This window comes from Oenanthe melanoleuca, chromosome 4, assembly GCF_029582105.1.
Source record: "Oenanthe melanoleuca isolate GR-GAL-2019-014 chromosome 4, OMel1.0, whole genome shotgun sequence".
NCBI classification, from domain to species: Eukaryota; Metazoa; Chordata; class Aves; order Passeriformes; family Muscicapidae; genus Oenanthe; species Oenanthe melanoleuca.
This window is the reverse complement of record NC_079337.1, coordinates 45,140,449-45,155,741: the sequence shown is the minus strand read 5'-3', so window position 1 is coordinate 45,155,741 and position 15,293 is coordinate 45,140,449. Positions and strand designations below refer to the sequence as shown.

General features: G+C 35.8%; 1 protein-coding gene across 1 annotated transcript in view; it reads right to left on the bottom strand.

Annotated features, from left to right (window-relative positions):
• The window catches only part of NFXL1 (nuclear transcription factor, X-box binding like 1), a 44,894-nt gene that overhangs the window by 13,507 nt on the left and 16,094 nt on the right, over positions 1 to 15,293 (bottom strand). Inside the window, exons 16-18 of the mRNA XM_056490225.1 lie at positions 9,754 to 9,894; positions 7,090 to 7,256; positions 6,263 to 6,332 (exon numbers count right to left, since the gene is read on the bottom strand). Coding sequence (XP_056346200.1) covers positions 6,263 to 6,332; positions 7,090 to 7,256; positions 9,754 to 9,894 — 378 coding nt within the window. The remainder of the gene's footprint in view (positions 1 to 6,262; positions 6,333 to 7,089; positions 7,257 to 9,753; positions 9,895 to 15,293) is intronic.

The window sequence follows — 15,293 nt, the reverse complement described above, 5'->3', positions numbered from 1 at the left end:
AATAACTCTAAGATGTACAATTTTAAGATACATTTTTCACATTTATTAAAAATTCAAAATGTATACAACATACTACATCACTTCATCCACAAGAACGAAAATAGTAAGTAACTATCAAACCCAGGTGGGTACAGTAAATCTGGGTTCTCAGAAGTCCATTGAAACTGGCACAACATCTGAGCTAGTATCATGAAACATACACCTAAACAGAACATGAATATTTCAGACTAAATTTATGGAACACATATACATGTCTTCATGACCATGTAAGCTATTATAAATACTTCGTAGCTTCAGCTCAGTTTTTTAGTTACTGTTTCAGCACATTTCATACAGGACTAGAAGGAACCTTTAAGTCACTGTGTTCAGTCCTGAAATCCAATTCTCCTACAGGCAGGTACCTCATGTATCCTTCCAGGACTGGATGAAAGCTTGCCATGAAATCAGTCCCCCCATTCTGACCCTGTTCTCCTGTTTCACTAAGGAGGGTGCTCCAGGAGCTCACTACAAGATGCAAGAGTTGTTTTTTTTTGAGTTTCCTAGGTTTGTTCTAGGTAATCTAAGCTGCAGTTCTTACCTCATATTGAAGTATTTCTGTCTTTTCTTAAAAGGCTCTTTATTATCATAAGTATTCCCTTAATTGAATTTCAACTATGTTCAATCAATGTTTCTTGAATACACAGCCAGAACTGCATGTAATATTTCAAATGACATCTCAGCAAGAGGGACTTTGTACAATGCCTTAATTGCACCTCATTCTTAGTAGAGCACCTTCCCCAAAACATCTTCAGCTCTCTTTGAATTTCTCTCCAGCTCATCACACTGTGAAAATAAGAATATCTGCTGTTTCCTGGGAGCTTATTATAAGCTTCACATATATGGTCTTATTGTTGTTGCTTTTTTCTGTATTTAATAACATGACCCCAATACATGTGTTCTACAGATGGACTTCCTCAATTCTCATACACTGACAACACCCCACAAGTTTTCATCAGAAAATTACAAAGTTTATGCCTGCCAAGGTCATTACTGAAAACAATGCAAAGTTAAGTGTCAGCTCAGTCCTTGGGAAATCCTCTTTATTGTTAATATCTTTTGCTCCAACTTTTTCTTTAGTTTGATGTTGTTTTGCAGGAGGGAGTTGAGTGGTTTTTTTCCAAAAGATAATCAAACACAGTTGTTTCCTTTAGCCACCTCCATGCTGGTATTAACTCTCTCCTGTATCTGAACTAGATATTCACTAAGTAGCATTGACTCACTCTGCTGAAGCCTTATGCAGCAGATCTCATCTCTTCATTTTATCTGGAGGCAAAAATATATAAATTGGTCACCTTATCAAAGGAGGAATTTAGGTTTTTTCAGGCACAACTGATCTTCGGCAAATATTTTTCCCTGAAATAAAAAAATTATTTTGCCTCATTTTGAAAATATGAAGGGAGACACTTGTCTAAGTCTTGCATGACACCAAGGTCAGACTACCACCCAGAACATGGAGTCTAATGGCCAAGTTGCCCCAAAAGTGACCACATTCTTTGCAAAACCAATTTGCCACTGCATGAACACTGTGCCATAGGAGGGCCTGGCTCCTGGCTCCCTACAGAGGAGCATCATATACAATAACTCCATCTAGTCTCACCTGTGTCACCTCATGCTAACTAGAACAAAGCCATGGTTAGAACTATTACTTCCAGCATACTCTTCCATAATAATTAGGCACATTTTCATTAATAGTGTCAAAGCCCAAACAGTCATGTCCTAACTGACATGTCAGAGCTGCAAATTCAAGACAACCTCTAAGTGCTGCTGCAATATAATTCTTAGACACCATTAGACCAAAATATTTATAGAACAGGAGTATGTTTAATCCAATACTGAAAAGCAAAGGTATACATTTAAGCTTCCCTGCAAGCTTTTTTCTTGTCCTATATCTCTGTAAAGGGAACTTCTTACTCCCTCCACTGTAAAACCAACACTAAAAAAAAATACCAAGAAAAGCTATAAAATTAATGGCAAAACAACATTTCCCCACGATGTCAGAAAACAAAAGCAACCATTCTGTTTCTTTTGCTGCTGGATAAAAAATTTAATGGGAAAGGATCTTTTTTTTTTTTGCTTGTTTTTAAGTGTCAGTACTGAACTACTTGGTACTAAAACAGAAAGTGTGTGACCCCTTTAGATCCTTTTCTACTGTACAAAATCTCTTGTCAATAGCTTCTGGACTAAAGCCCAAATTATCAGGCTTTCTCCAACAATGTTAGATATGGCAAGACCATTAGAAGAAGGGATTTAATCCATAGCTCTGAAAAAAACATCCTAACAAAAAATGTCCTATAAATACTTTTCCCACAGGCAATGCCTTTAAATCTTAACATTATACCTGACGATGATAAACTCTATCAACACCTATGGAGGCTTAAGTGCACTCCAACAGAAGGTAATAAGCACAGCCTGTTAATACACATCTGATAATAAAGAAAAAAGTCTGGTACTAAAGAAAATAGCACTTTTGAGCACCGATCCCAAAAACTAAGTACAAAAAAATTTTAGCACTTCCAAAGAAAGAATTAATTTTTTGCAATCCACATACAGTTGCATTGTGTATTTACAGAATTAAATTTTATTTCCAGAATGCTTAATTAATTCAATGCATTAAAAAAACCAAAAAGATAGGCACACTTTTAAAATTTATAGAATCACATAATTGTTACAGCTGCAAAAGAATTTTAAAATCACTGGGTCCCCAAAGTTAACCATTAAACCATGCCCCCAAGTGCCACACCCACACATTTTTTGAACACTTACAAGTATGATGATTCTACCATTTTCCATTTCCCTGGGTACAGTACAACACTTGACCACCTGTGAAGACATTTTTCCCAGTACCCAACCTAAACCTCCACTGGCACAACTGCAGGCCATTTCCTCTTGCACTGCCACTTGTGTGAAATTAGACCAATCTCCACCTGTCTACAAACTCCTTTCAGGCAGTTGTAGAGTGCAATCAGGTCCCTCTTGAGCCTCCTTTCCTCCAGCCTAAACAACCCCAGCTCCCTCAGCCCCTCATCAGACTTGTGCTCCAGACCCTTCACCAGCAATGCTGCTCTTCTCTGGACATTTTCCAGCTTCCATGTCCTTCTCCTAGTGAGGGGCCCAAAACTGAAAACAGGATTATGGATGTGGCATCACCAGTGCCAAGTAAAGTGCGGAAAGTGGCACTGTTCCTACTGTTAAATGAAATTTATCATAATGGAGTCCCATATTTCACACCAAGACAAAAGCAGAGTGCACAGTAAAACTACTTAGGATGGCTATTTTGCAAAAAAATACTAACTACATGGAACAAAGTATTAAATACAGATTCACAAATACTGACAGGAAAACAAACAATGAAAACTGATAGAAATTAAAATTTCTATGTAACAATTGTCTCAAAGCATCTGCAAGCATGATCATAAGAATTTAATCACCCTGATTAAGAAAAAAAGTTATATATCCTTCAACAGGATATCTTGTTATTATTACCAAACAAGAGAATTAACTTTTTAATTAAAATATATATAACAGCTGTGGCAGTATTAAAGACACTGTTTGTCCCTAAAGCAGAAAGGAAATGTGTGCTGTACTAGTAATGCTGGAAGTAATTCTTTTTAGTTTTATACTGCCATAGCCAAAAGAAAAGCGTGAAACTTCTGTAGCATTTTTTTCAAAGCACCAGACAATATAATTGGTTTTCTTTATCCCCAAATGTACCACGATAACTGTAAAACAAATATGGTAGCATACAGTCTACTGCAATTTCCATTACAAAAATCCTCTAAAAAATGATGACTGCAGTAAAATATCGCATTCTATTGAACCTAAGTTGCACTATGGTCAGCTAGGAGTGATAGTGCACACTGATTTATAGCAAATACCAACTTCATTGAGCTCTGAGAATGACTCGATGTCAGCTTCCAACACTGAATAACAAAATTCTCAAGAAATTTACTTGAGGCTTCCAGAACTACACAAAAAAACTCTAAATTCAGTAGTCCTATCGAACTTATCTCCGGCCAAGTTGTTTCAAAGTTCTTGTCTCACAAGACAAAAACTTAAAAACAACAACATGGGCTTGGCCTGTATTTGCTGGGTAGTGGTGGTGGTGGGAGTGGCAGGGTGGTATCTGTTAAGGCTGCCCCTTCAAACTGTGTTTATCAATGATTCCTTCAAGTGAGACTATCAGTATAATTTGTATTATGATACAAGTATCTAATTTTCTCAAAGCTGCAGAGATATATTTTGTTTATAAAACAGAAAAAAATCTCTAGAACTGTTTGGTATTCATAGAAATGGAACAGATTTTTTAGACAAAGAAATGGTAAAAAACCCAATACAGTACCCATGTAGTTACCAAAGTAGGATCTGAAGAAAGTAGGACGAACTGTAACACAAAGATGAACTACCTGAAGCAAGAAGGTATTAATAGCTAGGAACTTCTACATTTAATGAAAGACAGTAAGAGCTAGAGCTAGCATCACAGGAAAGAACATGCATTTTTCCATCATCAATTAGACTAGAACAATTCCCTGAACAGCAGAAGCTGCAAAAAACCTTATTTTCCAAAACATTTATAGGAGCTAGAATTTTAAAATTAAGTTAAAGCTTTATAAAACTAATGTAAATTCTCTTGCCATACTCTTTATTTCATATCCCACCAAACTAAGTAAAAAAGACATTACCTATGGAGCAATTCTGAACTGCAAGCTAAAGTCTGTGACCACTGCTAGCTGGATTTTAAATCCCAGACTAAGTCTGGGGAATATGTCCAGAAAAATTGCAACAGTTACACTAATCAATGATGAGCCACAGGAAAAAAAAATCTTTGAAGAGAAGCTGAAATACAGAAGATACAGTTCATTATAAGAGATTATAAGCACTCTTGAAAATACAGAGAAGGAAGTCTTGGAGCAAATAAAACCAAAGTAACAGAGAAGGACATGAAAGGACAGAATTAAGATGTAAATGGACAATTAAAAAGTATCCCGAAGTGTTCCCCCACCAGGAAGAGAGCTTTTAGACATCTAGATGAGAAAACTGTGACAGGAATATTTATTTACAGAAAAATAAAATCCATCAGGCATCTACAAGGACAAAAAGCAGAAGACACAAGTATGTACAAAGCACAGCCTTCCTGTTGGGGTTAACACAATCTTGGCTGAAAAGCAGAGGAACAGACACTGTTGGGAAAGCAGAATCTTGAAAATTTTTGCATTTACTCAAAATAATAATAATAAAAAGCCTTCTAATAAAGACAGGGATTCAAATTTGAACTTTCTAACACTGAATATAAATGAACACTGGATGTTAATGAAATTCCTGCTTTTCCACTTCACACATTTCCTAACTGTCCAGTGGGAAATGGAGTAAAGAAAGAGCTGTCACTCTCAGCATAATTAATGCCAACTAAGGAAAAAACATTAAATGGTAAGTAAGACAAGGATTTCTGAAAAGCACACAAGCAGCAGCACTGTGCAAAAAGTACTTTGGCCCATCCCTCACACCCAGTTGGGGGTAACACTGCCGCAAGAGAAATCCTGAAACATTTCTAAGCTGCTTCTGATGAAAATTTGGTAACTTCTCCAACCAGCTCCTACCCTGTTCCACAAACCCAGTATTGAGCAGGAACCTTCTTTACTGATGCTACTGGCTCATAATCTAAGTATCATGAAGTAAGGATATTATTCTTCTCTTCTTCACAGCAAACCTTTAGATGTACCCAGATACAGCAGAGAGACTAACTTGTCTTCCTTTTTACACTACTTAACATATATTTCACTAACACACCAGGGCATTATTAGCTCATCACATTTATCAAGTATAAAATCCCTTAGCCTCTGAATTGTACAGACAGGGATTCTAAACCTACATAAGAACAGCAAGCACAATTCTCAGCATTTTTCCTAATCAAACAGCATCCTATCATTTTTAAGATATAAATTAATGACCAGTTTTTAACCATGTGAGAGGATATACTCCTCCACATTCAACCTCATCTGCATGTTCAAACATCCAAGCCATTAGTGCCTTGGAGACAAACCTCTGTTTCTTCAATATAACTGCCCTAGTTGACAGCAATACATTAATTAATATCCTTCAAGTGCAGCTCACTAACCACCTTCACAGCTATCATTTAACATATTCACTTAGACTAAGCTTCTCTAGACTGCTTGGCCTATATTCACATACCCATCAACTCAAGTATTTTCTTTTTAATATGGCTCACCTCTTTTGGACACTGATTTCTGCAGGAAATAAGAAGCTCCTTTTCTTTTAAATCAGCTTGTGTTAGTTTTCTGTAAAAAGAAAGTATTCATGTTTTAAAAAATTCAATTTAAAAACAACAAAAATCAATGCAATTAGGGGTGTATTTTTAGTATATTTCACTGTAAAGAAAAGTGGACTCATTTGTCCACATCCTGTGTGACTAATATGAACTGTCCTGTTTTACAGACAAATCCACACAAATGTAGAGGACTTGAGGTACTTTAAAAAAAATGAACAAAGAAAAATATACGTGCATAATATAAATACTTTCAGAACAATCCCAAGTTCCAACTTATATTTTGTGAAGTCTAGCTTAATGTCTATCCACACATACAAATGATTAAAAAGGTGTACAAATTGAAAAACTAAGCAGTTTTTCATTTAAAACAGCTAGAAATTGAAGGATATTAACTGCAAAGACAAAGACCTTTTAGACTAACTACATTCATTCTAATACTTGTATAAAATTCTTCTTTACATACTCCAAAAGAAGCACATATAGAACAAATGTTATGTAGATTACAAACTGTTTACATAATTCAAAGGTTCATCTGTATTATAACAACAATTTCTGTTCATGAGAATCCATGCATTTATAGCAATTTTAGCAGTCATACCAAATAAAATACCTGCAAAATTTAAATAGAGAAAAAAAATTATCTTAGAAATTATAATTAAGAGAAATTTTATAAATTGCCATAAGAGTAGCTTCCATCCCCAGACATTTTAAATTACTTCCAGTTAATAACATTCAAATGAAAAGCTGGGCTGTGTTCTGACACTTACAAGCATTCAATATACAATACTGATAGTTTGCAGTGACACTTTATTTTAAGCATCTGGAGACATGATGGGCAATCCCCAGGATGACAGGGCAAAGCACATCGGTGAGGACAGCCAGCTGGCCGGGGCTTGGTGCACTCCTCTTCACACTGTGAACATTCGGGACCCGCCTAACAAAATAAAAACAAAGTGCTAAAGAAAATGCCAAGTATTTGTTTTGTTAGGTGTCGTTAACGACCTGTTATACAGAAGAAAGAGTTGGGGTGATGAGAATCAAGCTATTCAGTAAGATATTTCACAAGCAAGAGTAATTATTAAAACATGTTTTTTAAGAGAAAACCAGAAATACCAGTGTTTGTCAGTCAAAGAAAGTTCTATTTTCCCTCCTGGACATTAAAAGAACATCCTTAATATTAGTGTTTTAGAAGATGACCATAACCCCTGATAATTCTCAAAGGAAAATTGTTAGAAAAATAAGTCATTACATATTCAAAACTAACTCATCCCAGACACCATGTTCTTGTAATGCTTGAGTCATTACATACTACTCTTTAATACAGGGGGAGAGGGGTTGGTTTGCTCGATTTTTAAGAAGCAAACTTGTAGTCATTCCATTTCCATACACATATGATACTCTGCATTATCTTCCAAAAAGAAGATTATATCCAAAAAGTATATTTTTATAATCCAAAAAGGCTTATTAACTTGGGTATATCCAAGGAGCTGCCTAAGGTCTTGCTTCTACTCCACAGACTACACAAATCTACCAGAGCTGTGATGTCACTCTCATTCCAGGTGATATGATCACTGGCACAAGGTGATGAACATCACAGCATAGTAAATAAACCTTAATTTCTAGGCATACTCTTAACAAAACTTCCAGAACCCCAGTCTGTGATCAAATACACCCAGATTGACATGATTTATCAACTGAACCTACATAGCACAGTATTTAAGGCCCACTATCACATTCAATATTTAGTTTCTAAGAAGTCAGCCAAAGTAAAGCAGATTTATCCAAGAATGAAGCTACACGAAGCTTCCCCAAAAGGACTACTCCAACACCAATGTTCCACTTTATCCTGTTCAAAATAACAACGTAAGAATTTTAAGGTTTTCATGGCTCTTCCCCAGTCCCCTTTCCTTCTCCTTCTCTAGTTGAACATTTTTTGCTGAAGTTTAAAGAGAAATCTTTGTACAATGATTGTTTACAAATTTTAACTCACAAAAATTCAAATCTAAGAAAACAACAGCAACTAAAACCATTTAGAAAACTGACATGTAACATTTAATGGTAGGTAAAAGCAAGTAGCTGGCCTTTCTACAACATTTTTATACCACAACATGCAGACAAACTGAAATTCCAGACAGAAAAATCACTACTCAGACATATAAGCCAGAAATTTAATCAGCTGTGACTACATTTAGTCTACCAAAACAAGAGAACAAAAGCTCTAAAGGTCAACGCCAACTTGAGTTCATAAGATTTGAAGAAAATTGAGAAATGAGATTTACCCATGCTTTGCAGGTACATAGACTCCCATTTTTCTGAGAATATATTGCCTCATTCAAAATAGAGCTAGGAATAGTCCTGACTCATTCACATTTTAATTGGCTTAACTGAGGCAGCAGGCAGGTAGCCTCTTATAGTCAGAACTGGGGATGCTTAACTGTCACTCTCACAATTTACTGATGTCACTATTGCTGCAAGTTACTGTTCCACCAGTTGCACTAACAGCCCATACTCTTTAGAAAAATTCCCATAATCAGAAATAGATTAATGTGTTAGCTACAATATACAGTTATTAGATGAGAACACCACTTTCAGGACACTAATTCACAGAGATATTACGCTATTTAAGTAAAAAAAAATAGCTAGTAAAAATATAACATTTGCTTTGTACTCAACTGAATGAATGCTTCTCTGTTTTCTAAATGCCCAGACTGCCCATGTTGCATCTTTTTCTAAAGTAATCCTTAAAAAAACCTTGAGAAGCCATTTTCCTTCAAATCATGACTCTCCCAAACCACAAAACACATATATGTGGCTCTAACTGCTCATAACATGAACAACTTTAAGCTTTGTACTTTTGTTTCATGTTATCTTCATCAGTTAACACCTCCAACTTCTTAATTGCATAAATGAACATTTCTAGTAGACATGGATGACATATTCATGTTTATCACAGTATTTTGAAAAGTCTTCATCAATTCTGCAGCATTTCCAATGCTCTCCTAAAGGTCTCCCAGTCTCCCATTCCATTTAAACTCTCCTCAGTAAATAGTTTCCCCAGCAGATTGCAAATGCATTTGCATATAGAGATTATCAGTAGCTTCCTTGACCCTGACAGTTACAAAAAGTAACTTTATGTTACTTTAGGTCTCAAGGGTGTTAAATAAGGTTCTGATGAAATCCAAGTAATGTCAACACAAAAAGTTATAGAATTTGGAAAAAATGTAATACTGTGTCAGATTTATAGTCTAAGGAAATTACAATAGCAAACTGTCACAGCATCAATGGGAACAGCACACATGCAAGTCTTCCAGCAGGATCTGGAATAGATCTCTCCCTTCCAACTGCAAATTCTTTATTTTCCAAGTAATACTGAAGACAATACATATCCATATAAAATACACAAAAACAAAGCAAAAAAGAAATTAACCTACCTTATTTCCACCTGCACTACTGTTCAATTTAGTAACATGATGACATTCTTTCATACAGGTATGATTCTGACAATCAAGAAGCCGCCCACAAAATCTCTTACATGAGTAGGGATCTGCAGAGTGACATGGTAATGGACTAACCTAAAAGTTAAAAACAAATAAATAAATAAATAGTTGCAGGTGGAATATATATATATAAACATTGCACATATGTAATGTGTGAGATATGTATATTTACACACACAGAAACACAGAATTATTACAGAGAAATTTTGGTTCTCCAGTATCTTCATAAAAGAGAAAACACCAGTGAAATTCTATTTGATATTTTTTTTAAGTATCATTTTGGTTTCTGTCCACATAACAATGCATCCACACAAATTTGTTTTGCACTGATTGTAACAGGAAAAAAAGCACATTTCATTAAACAAGCTAACTTCTGCAGCATAATTTCCCTTTCTTTTTGAAAGATTACTATACTCTCAAATCTTTTTGTGTCATTTGCTCCATCTTTTTGAATCACACTCATGTATTCCATTAAGGGTTCCTAGGCCACTTTGCTATTATTGCAGAAGACAGTAATAGTTTGCTTTCACAGGCTTAATTGTGTTATGGTTACCATAAACCCAAAATATTTTACAGTTTGAAAAATGGAAAACAACCTGCAAGCCAGAAACTCTACAAAGCAAATACTGACTACATCAACTATAACTCCCAGGAGAGGTAGGGAGTAGCAGAAATGGCTCCCTAGCAGGACTAAGATTTTAATGTCTTATATCACATTTGTACTTTCCAGTTTGAGGTCAAACTCCAGTTAACAGAACTCTGTAGTACTCTTCAGAACACCTACTTAGAAGCCATTACTCTTTATCGGTACTGAAACCAGCGTAAATTCCTACCTGGGTTACCTGCCTAAAGCTGAATAGTACAAGTCCCTCCATACAAAAGGATTAGAGGAAACTCGCTGATAGCATTTGCCAGTTATATAATACTTATACAAAAAAAGATCGTTTTCGGTGATGCTGTCAAAAAAAATGATTTTTTCTTAATTTCACGATCACTTCACAGAGAAAAACTATTTGTGATGTTATTACACAAGAGGCTAATATGACATAACTCACTTTGACTAGACTAAGGGTGTGATTTTATGTTGCAGTTGCAGTTGACTGAACAGCTTTGCAGGGTACCCATTCCTTTACCCTCTTTGAACTCTACAGCCCTCACTGCAATCTCCTACCACACATCTCTCTTTACAGGAAAATTATTCAAATATCAAAATGGAAGAAAAGGAATTAATAGAAAAAGTTTCTTGTCTTTTGCCAGTGGCTTCATCATACAAAGAGCAGAACACAGGAACTGAAAAGAAAGAAGAGAGATGGCCCTACAGGGCAGAGTGAGGGCCAGCCTCCCTTCAGTACTGTCCATGTTATCTCCGTCAATCACACAAAGTGCCATTTAAATCCATTTGCCTATATAAATTTTTCTGGGCTTCACCCAAAAAAATACTACTTCACATCACATCACTGCAAAATCCAGTTCATTCACAAGACTTTTGAATCCTTATCATCCTGACTCACTGAGACTGAAAAGAAGTCTGCATGTCAGGCTGAACATCAAGCATGGCATAGAAGAGAAACCCTTGAGATCATCATATCCAACCCTTTTCACACCCCTGTGTCAGAGCTAAATGCTGGCTAAAGCACTAACACAACCACGTCAAGTAGTCTGAACACCTGGCTCCTACTGCCCCTTGCAAACATCCTACTCTGTCTCTGATGGATGTTTCTGGCAACCAAAGGAGGAAAAGCCAGCAGGTCTAACAAAAACAGTCTGAAGCAGAGAATAGTACCATACCCAGAATGTACACACCAATTACCAAAGCTTTTAATGTTCCTAATATTCCACCCTTTCACAATCTATTCCATCTCCCTCCTCAGAGCAGAACATCCTCTCAGTAGCAATGTAAGTAGGAGATGGGGGCAATAATAGCAATTAGCCCTAGGGCTGTACCATTCCTTAATGGTGGTGAGACTTTTTTTTACCAGGAGTTAGTCTTCCACCAGATAAGGACACAACCACTATCTCCAGTTAGAGCCAAGCACTTAGGCAGAAGTGGAGCACCCCTTCCAGTAGCATGCCTAGAGTACACAGATGAGAGGAATTGTTAAACAAAGGCAAGGATGAAGCCAGCCAGGCAATAATGGCAGCTTTCAGAGGGCAGACTGAAGGAACATTCCAGCCCTCTGGCTGCACCCAGCAGAGCTTCAGCTGAGCTCAGTAAGATACAACAGTCTTCTGGAATCAACTGACACTGCAGCCAAAAACTGAAAATTTTCAATTAATTTAAACCTTCATCATTTTTTCCTCCATTTCTCTGTTGTGGATCTGAGTAATAAATCCAGATGACAAAGTAAAGTTTTCTACAGTTGGAATGAGTTTCTGAAATGGCTATATGGGGGCCAGAACTCTTGCTACAAAGGCAAACATCAAAGTAGCCACAAACTCCAGGACACTGATGAGCTGGAGAATGAAGAAGGAAGATGAGAACCATAAGTGTTTTATGAAAGCTAAATAGGGGGGAAGAAATATGAAGACATCATTTTCACACTCCAGGTCTTCCACAGGACAAGGAAAGGAAGGAAAGGAAAAAAAGGCATAACAGCTTTCAGAAGCTTTCCAGGAAATCTCCCAAATACATAAAAGCAGTTAACAGATAAATCAATTAGAATATGAAAAAAAAAAAAAAAATCGACAGGGCAAGGTAATTTTGGAAACCTTTATAAGGTGTTTAGCCATAAAGATGAATCTCATGAAATTTTACATAAAATTTTACCTAGAGGCAGAGAAATGGTCTGCCCCCTATGAATGAACCTGAACTAAAACCCACTCAGAATACTAAAACATACCATTAAATTCCTACCAAAAGAAAAAAAAACCAAAAAAACCCACCACCCACAAAGTGAGTTTAATAATATGCCCATGAAAGAAAGCCTAATATGGGATATCTACAAGGAAGCAAAACCAGAGTATTTTCCTTCCTCTAGAACATTTAATGAAATGAAGCAACTAGAAGAAAATTATATATGGCAGATAAATTGATATCATAGCCAGTAAAGATTTCCTTCTTTGTCTTCATTTGCCTTGTATCAGCTTTAATTAATGTTTCTCATAAAAGAGATTTAGAATAACTTGAATTTAAATGATTTTAAAAGAGCATACATGTACTACTGCTATGAAATTCAAATGCATATAACAGTTAAAAAAAGGTAGAATATCAAGATTCTTTTTTGGGATGGCACCAACTGTTGACAGGTGATTTTTCTGACACACAACCTGAGAAAACTGAGAGTTATTTTTAAGAATCTAGAAATGGAAAAATGATGAGTTAATTATTTTTCTAAATATATGTAAAATAATTTAAGAGAAGGCTGTAGACTTTAGCTAAAAGAAATATTCTTTTAGCTTAAACATCACGTAGAATCATACTTCCACTAAGCACAGATTTTATATAAATACACAATCTGAAAAGAAATTTTAAGTCTGTTCTTAAGTGAAAAATTGCTTGTTCTAAATGCCACATCATGTAAGAGCTCAAACTAAATCAATCCCCTAAAAATACTTCCAAAATTAAATACCAAAGAGAAATAAAAGAAACAACAAACCCACACACAACCCCCCAACAACCAACTCAGTATCTGCACAAATTAAAATTACTGTCCAAATATTAAAAAATTAGACAGTAGATTTGCTTGTTATACAAGTCCTAAGGTGTTTGCTTTTATTCTCCATTCTACATATTGTCAGCAGGCATCCTGATAAAACACAGGAAGACTTTACAGATTGCTTCATTCATTGTTTCTTTCTTTTTTTACATCTCTTCCACTATAGGAGGTATAACAACAATCCAACATAAGTAGTAGCATAGTACAGCAACAGCATCTACTCACAGCAAAATTTTCCTTAAGAAAATTGCTACTACTTTTGTCACTTGTGAACAGTTCCCATTCCACAGTGAAAATCCCCTCAGGGGCTGGAAACTTCTACTGGAGGGAAGCATTAATAAATATATATGTTTTCTCTTATTAAGAAAAGTAAATTAATTTGAGCTGAGATTATTTGTTAAGAACCAATGTGCTTGTTAAACAGTGAACAGACACCACATGGTTTTTTTCCTTGCCAGAGATCTCAGAGCAATACAGAAATGTACAATGAGCACAAAATCCACTGCAAACAAAATACACTTCCTACACACATTAGAGAATCATTCTTTTCCATAACTTCCACCAAAATCTCAAAGAATAGGAGACAATTCCACTCGAGGAACTGCAGACTTCAGCAGGAAGGCAGCACCGCCCTCTGCTGCCTGAGAGTAGTAAAGTTCATCTAGAGAACCATGCAGCATCAAAAAAACCTAAATGAAGTCAGTTGTAGACTCAGAGGGATTTGTCCTTATTTTCTATGCAAATCCATAAATAAAATATGACCCAAAGCTACTGAATGATTTTGTCAAGAGTAGTGTGCAACAGAAAATAAAATATTTTTAAATTATTCTGAAATAAGTAGTAATAAATATGTAGCAATTAGTAAGAGTAGTGATACTGTCCTCCTAATATGAGGATGGAAAAACTTCACAGCCATGTACATCTGAACACGACCAAATCTTTTTACATTGTCTAGATCACGTTACAGACTGGGTGCATTGACCACAGCTTGCATTTTGTTTATACATAAATTGATGGAAGTTTGGGTGAGATTTGGTATGTCCTATCAAAAACCATGTCACTGACTCAATAGAAAACTGGCTAATGCACACATAATTTTACTGTGAAAAAACAAAGCAAAGCCCATCTGTTTCAGCAACTAAAAGACAAACACTGTTGTTCTTTTCACCCACTTTCAGGACACGCTTTTCTTCAGCAAACCTCAAGCTGCAAAACAGCTCTGTGGAAAAGCTGCACTCACAGCCTGGATGGGTTAGTGAACGTGCTGCCCAAACTGCAGCTACATGGATGCTGGTAACAACATTGGAAGATGTCACAACATAATTAAGGCACCATTATAACACACATCAAGAGATTATTAATAAAGGTCAAAGAAAAAAAAAAAAAAGAGGTATTGTCAATATTTTTGCATTTACCTGCTTAAAATGACCCTAGGCTTTTTTATAATATTGTTAGTCAGGCTTTGACAGTGAATTTATGAGAGACACATCAGTGACACATCATAGACAAAGCCATAACAGCAGAATGTTTTTTTTAATTAGTTTAGCAATCATCTTTTGAAATCAAGAAAAAATTCCTTACATTTCATAACTTTTAGAAAACATTGTGAATAATGACAGCTATTTAAGCATCAATTAGATTCTCCTTCATGTAAGCCAAAACAGAGAGTGACTTCATCTAAAACTAGAGAAGACTACACACCAGAAAGACAAGGTAGTAACCAACACTAAAGAAGTTTTCTCTATACTGTCTGATTTCATCCATGTGTGCTTAGATCCAAGTTGCATGATGACGTTATGTTCCTTATCCTTTTAAAAT